The 6,536-nt window shown below is 36.0% G+C and overlaps 1 protein-coding gene across 1 annotated transcript; it reads right to left on the bottom strand.

The window, feature by feature from the left end:
* Nucleotides 1–3,324, bottom strand: LOC147548337 (large ribosomal subunit protein eL6z-like). Its single transcript, XM_086666217.1, has 5 exons — nucleotides 3,004–3,324; nucleotides 1,927–2,188; nucleotides 1,703–1,809; nucleotides 430–611; nucleotides 1–347 (listed from the first exon to the last, which is right to left on the bottom strand). Exons 2-5 carry the CDS (start codon nucleotides 2,175–2,177, stop codon nucleotides 192–194), a joined length of 696 nt encoding a protein of 231 aa, XP_086522343.1. The 5' UTR covers nucleotides 2,178–2,188; nucleotides 3,004–3,324; the 3' UTR covers nucleotides 1–191.
* Between the last annotated feature and the right edge of the window lie 3,212 nt (nucleotides 3,325–6,536).

Genomic DNA, 6,536 nt, shown 5'->3' with positions numbered 1-6,536 from the left:
GGCATAGAAATGGTATATTTCGAAATTTAATTCTTTGCAGAGGTAAATAAAATCTAGTTTACTTAAAATATATAATGAAACCTGTGGAGACAAAACTTGCAGTAAGCAAGATTACAAAGTTTCTGACTAGAAACCTGGCAAATCAGAATGAGAGAGGGGTGCTTTTTAACACCAATTCTCCAAGCAAATACCTAAAAGACAAGCTCATGAGGTTTCATGCCAGACTTGAGAGAGAATCTTGCAGCCAGATAGGTCTTCAAATCTGCAACCCCTTCAATGGCTTTTAACAATGCGGCATCCACTGCTTTTTGGTCATCTTTCTTCTCCTGGGGAACGGACTTCTTCTCCTGCACAGATCGAAAAAGAGGAATGAAGAATGGATGTCGAGCTGAGACGAGATATTAATACAGATAGCAATGGAACAGATACCTCTTTCTCTGCTTCAAAAAACTCTCCCTCGGTCTTCTTTTTCTTTCTCTCCGCTTCCTTGGCAAAGTATTTGTCATCGAACTTGTAAACATTCACACCTGCAATGTCAACTTTTGTTGAAGTTCCAATAGCATATGATTGGTTCAAACGTCTTAGGGGAACCCCGTTGATCTTGAAGGGTCCTACAGTAAAAGTAAAAAAAGATATTAGGAACCACACAGATGGACTTGATTCCGGATCTAAATGTTACTAACATCAATTTACTTGTATAACATGAGATCTTGCATGCGTTTCTCTAACTAGCAAAATCAGATACTCAAACAAGTCTTCTCCTCAAATTCAGTCTTGGTCGAAACACATGAATTGGAGAGAGAGTTGAGGTAAGATCTAACTCAATTAGATAAAAGCAATGTTTGAGAAGGCGCATAAGATGCCGCATCAAGGTGTACGTCTCGAGGAAAAATATAGGTGTACTGCACCAGAACTTACGCATCAGTGGTGTAAATTTTTTTGTTTTTCTTTAAAATCTAGAGGTAGTCAAAAGGGTAGAAGTGACCGAAAGAATTCATATCCTTTAACTTTACTATTAAATTTTTTTTTTTGTTGTATTACAAACAAATTCAATAAATATAGTATTAATACAATAAAATACTATAACTATATTAAAATATGTGAGATTCAAGCTACGCCTCGAGGCACCAACTCACATTGTCAAAGAAAACTGCATGGAGACGTAAAAACGCTTTTTTAAACATTAGATAGAAGCACTCAAACAAACTGGTATCATCCATACCATAAACCATATCCAGTTTCAAATTTCAGACTAAATTAACAAACACAACCTAAGTCTAGGAAAACCAGTATACATCAGTGACCCACAATATAAAATTTAGACAAAGCTTTTATACCACACTTCTTACTAAATAAATAAAAATAATCTCTACGTCAAAACCGACTAGCTAGATATATGACCTTCAATGCAGGGTACTCTAAAATCTCAATATTCATATCTTACGTTTAAAATGCAAACGGAGTACTAGTTTTGCACGTAAAATATGAATTCCGACATAGTTAAGTGAAACCAATAGTCCCTATTTTCATGAATACATTTACAGATGAAACTGTACTACTTAAGTTCACTGAACTGTAAAATGATCAATCCGCGCTTAGAGGTTCATATCCAGAATCACCACTATGTAATCAAACTAGTATTTAATCTAAAAGGCCAAAAATAAGAATATCAGTAGCAGCAAATTGTACTGAACAAATTTACCAGTGACAAGAAGCAATCCAGACGAGAGTTGTTTAAGAAAGACGACTCGTTTGCCCTTAAATCTTCCAGCCAATATAATCAAAACAGTTCCAGGGGTAATACTTGCCCTAATTTTCCACAAAACAGGATGTTAATATGTTATCAAGAAATATACACACTATGAGAAAAAATTTGGACACCAAAACATTCAAATACATGAATATGGTTAAAATAAATTAATATACCTGAGCTTGGTTGGTCTTTGTTTACGCTTGTTAACAAATGGCTTCGGAACATCATCTGCTGGGTAGAACTTGGGTGGCTTTTCGGCAAGTGCAGATACTACAGGCTTGGCATCATGACGAGGGAAAACTCCACCATTCTTAGCCTTAATAGCCCAAAGACCACGCTTGTGGTACATTTTAGAGCGAGAATACTTTCCAATGCCACGGATTAGATCGGGATTTCTCGTAACCCTCGGTACCTTCGACGCCATTAAAGAAGCTTCTGCAGGTCGAGAGGGAGAGTATTTATCTTTCTAGCAAGAAACCCGGGCATGAACCTCGATCAACAAAGTGGTCCGTGTTCGTACATAGCCATATAAACCCTAACCATTTAGCCAGACTGGAAGCCTTTAACTCTAAGCCGGGGGGAAATTACACTAATGAATGAAGGAAAGCTGAATAAATAGACACCTCAAAAATTGCTAAGCTTAACGCCACAGGCTCTAGAAAGTCTCCTCATAAGCTCCATCGGAGCTTCACTCTTGACTTAGGAACTTTAGGGGTGCTAGGGAATTTCCCTTGACCTTCCCCATTCGACTGTTTTGGGGTCTATTTAGACCGATAGATTTTTTCACTTCCGCCACCACAAATGAATGGGTTTTAGCATAATAGCCAATATAATCTTGTAGTATATTAAGATGTCTAGAATTAGAGACGTTTATTGTCCATTTCGGAAACAATTGTCTAATACATTTGGTTTGGATAATGGATATTCAAATATATAGTACCAAATAACTCATGGTTTGGTTAGTTAACTGCAACTTGGATAGGTTTGATAAGCAAAATTAGTCTTCTATTATTAATAACTAATAGCAGAGCTTTCATGTTATTTGATTTACTAATCAATTTATGAAAACCTAAAAACAGTAGAACAGAGAATTAGAATGTAATTTACTAACAGAGCTGCAAAAGTAGAACTACGAATGCTGCCAATTTAAGAATCAATACCCTAGAAAAATAAAATTAAAATGACAGATTTGAAGAATAAGTATCAATAAACACTGAACAAACAAGGAATTGCTGATTTTAATGGCTTACTTGTGAACTGTCGATAGAAGGAATGACCAAAGTCTCTTGTGGAACTGTGCAAATTCGAGAGAGAGAAGTGAAGCTTACTTCAAGGAAGTGCAGTCCAGGATTTAGGGTTTTTCTCTTTTACTTTTTAATCTCAACCGTCCAATTTATTAAATCTCCTTGTTTAATCTTGGCCATCAATTCCTTCGGTTAGGCCCGCCCTTTGGGGAAACAATAAAAATTTATTTTGCCTAAAGTTGTTAAAGGCAATGTACAATCTCTCCCCCCGTCCACCGTCTCTTGCAACCACATCCAACCACTACCATCGTCATTTCACGTTTGGATATTTTATAAACAATGCCTAAAGTTGTTAAAAGCAATGTATTTTGCCTCCAAAATTTAGTCAAATCAAGTTGACTAAATCTAGTAAGAAGCAATGTCATCCCCTTCTTCTCCGACAAAGGTTGTCGGGCAACCGACGATGATTTCTGGTCGGCGACCTTAACTTAAGAGAAACAAAAAAAAAACTCTCTTATTCTGCCTTCTTTTCTCTTCTTCTTCTTCTATACAACCGGCGATGATTTCCAGCCAAGGTCTGCTTTCCACTCTCTCTCCCTCTCCCTTCTTTCTCATTGAAACTAGACGAGATTTGGTTTCAAACCAGATCTCGTCTGCTTTCGTTGCCAAACCAAATCTGGTATGGTTTCTCGAACAACCCAGACCTTCAAAGTCTGGTTTTTCTGAAACCAGACATTCCCGGTGAAGGGGCTCCTCCCCTTCGTCAGGGATACGAGATGGACGGTAGAGATAAGTTGAAAAAGAAGCAAGAAGAAGAAGGAAGAAGCAAGAAAAAGAAGGAAGAAGCAAGAAGAAGAAAAAAAGAAAAAAAAAACTTGAGGTCGTTGGTTGACGACGACTGATGGGCCTAGAAAGGTTACCCTAAATAGGTCTACACCCGCAAGTGCACGGGTGTCAAGTTGAAATATTTCCGGAAAGACCGGTTCGTTCCTCAGAGACTAGTTAAACCTATTCTAAAACTTAGAGATAGTATGGTTTTGGTTTTGATTTTGGTTTTATAAAATACTAAAGTACTAAAACAAATAAAATAAATGAACTCAAATTGGGGAGAAGTCTAGGATTTTGGAATCCACTCTATAAAATCACTTTTTGGAACAAATACTTAAACTGATTAATTCTCTTTTCCTATAACTCAGAATTTCGATTAATGAACTAACCTAATTCCGGGGGATGTTTTTGTTAAAACCGATAAATCATAACAATGTAATTGTATTTATTTTGAAAAACAAACCTCTAAACTATTATCTATCAAGTGATAAGTATACACCATCAAAGGATTTAACCTAAGCATGATGTATCAAACCTAAAAGTATAGATAATGAATAGAAAAGCTATTTAACAAACTAAAACAAGGTAAACCATAAAGCATAATAAAGAATAATCAATCAAAGATATATCTCTAAAAGATCAAAAATGAGTTTCATCGTAAAATCCTAGATGAGAGATTTAGCTATTCATGATCAAAACAAATATGACAAATAAGAGAAGAAAGGGAAGAACAACTAAACTTCTTTTTGCTTATTTCCTGTCTGGCAGCCAAACGCTTCTCTGGAGAAAATAACTTTCCAGCGTCAATGGAAAATGATTTTCCAGCAACACTTCTTGACCAAACGCGGTCTTCTTCTCGAACAAAATCTCCCTCTCTCTACTGTTTCTCTCTCTGTTTCTATTTCAATATGAATCAGCTAACACATGGAAATTGAAATTGAAGATTGTATTATATAAAGAATTAAATTACAATCCTCTCTCTCTGTATACAAATCACTTTCACTCTCTGTTTGTGTTTCTCAATTTCTACTCTGTTAGTACTCTCTCTCACAAAAAGAACTACACAAGAAGAAGAAAAGAAGATAGATGATTCTCTGATTTAGAAAAGAGGAATAAGAATACAATTCGGAACTCTCTCCCCTTCTCTCTCTAATATTTCTGTTTAATTGAGCTTCAAAGAGGATTTGATCCCCCAAAGATGAGATAATCCTTCACTCTGTTTTTTGTCTTCTTATATAAGAGATAAAGCCAACCAAATCAATCTTTCTCCCTCTCTAGATATCTCTACTTGAAATCTTTCCTATCTTCATTCCAAATTCGAAATACCCAGCTCTCTCAATCCAATCTCTTCCAATCTTTCTAAAAAAAACTCTTGGTATCTTTCTCTTTGTGCTCAGTTTATGATATTAGAGGGAGAAAATACCTTCTTTCTATTTGTTTCTTTAAAACGAAAATTACCTCCTTGTAATAGCTCCTTCAAGCATGAATATAAGAATCAAATCCATCTCTTTCTCTTTAGAAAATATCAATGAATATAAGAGACAGTCCAGCCTTCCTTCCCTGCTTCAAACTTTCTCTCTTAGCCGTATCCTTAACAGAAGAGAAGAAACCCCATATATCCATCGATTCCAATCTTTCACTTTCAATCTTTGTCGGTTATAATTATTTCTTTCTCTCTTTACTGTCTTTCCTAATCTTCTTTGATCACTTCTCAAGAATAACCAGCTCACCTCTTTCTCTAAATCTTCCATCGATTTCCTTCTTGTTAGAATAATATACGTAATAGTTAGGTGTTGTTTAGTAATTTGTCCTTTAAGGGCCTTTTGGTATTTTATCATTAGTATATATTTGTTAAGTTGTAATCCTAATTTAATGAATGAGATTCATAGCCTCTACAATGTTTCCCCTATTCCTCCTCTATGATTATTGTTATTGATTTTCACATGGTATCAGAGCATGGTTAATGAAGTTTCTCTATGGATTGAGTTAGAATAGGGGAGAAGATGAATGTGGTTTTGGTTTTTTTTTAGATATTGGCAGTTTTACTAGTAGAGTAGTAGGATTTGTTGGTAGTCTGAAAATTTGATTTGTTGGGATTTGTTGGCAGTTTTAGAAAATCCTGAAGGCGATTTGAGAGCTGGACACGAAAGCTGGTTTTGTGGTTTTGTCGAAAGGGTAGTTTGGAAATGAGTAGTAGTTTCGATTTAGTTTGGTACTAAAGGTTGGGTGGTTTATAGAGGGGAGTACAAGAAGGTGGTTTTAGATTGGTGAAGACGGTTTTTGGTTGGTAGTTTTTGCTGGGTAGTTGAAATAGGTGGTTTTGGATATTATTAAGGGTTGTTTTGGTGGAAATTAGAAGCCTATTTTAGATGGCAAAGGAGATTGATTAATTTGGATTGGTTTGGTGAAAAGAGTTAGGCTGTTTTCGAAAGGAGAATAGGCGGTTTTGGTTGGGATGGTGAAGTACGGTTTTGTGAGTATTGGTTGGGCGGTTTCAGTAAGTGGTTTTAGGATTTAAATGGAGGCGGTTTTGGTGGATTGATATGCTGGTTTTGTTTTTTGATGGGCGGTTTTGGTGGATATTTAAAAGTGGTTTCACTGATGGTGGTTTTAGAAGGAGCAAGGAAGATGATTTGATGGGGAACAGTAGGGTTCGTTTGGCTTTCGGAGTTCGTACTGAGAAATTCATTTTCTTCAAGAGATCGTTTGGC

The sequence above is a fragment of the Eschscholzia californica genome, unplaced genomic scaffold, assembly GCF_041429995.1.
Source record: "Eschscholzia californica isolate CP2 unplaced genomic scaffold, dmEscCali1.0.p SCAF_3, whole genome shotgun sequence".
NCBI lineage: Eukaryota > Viridiplantae > Streptophyta > Magnoliopsida > Ranunculales > Papaveraceae > Eschscholzia > Eschscholzia californica.
The sequence above is the reverse complement of the archived record's forward strand: the minus strand, read 5'-3'. Positions and strand labels throughout refer to the sequence as shown.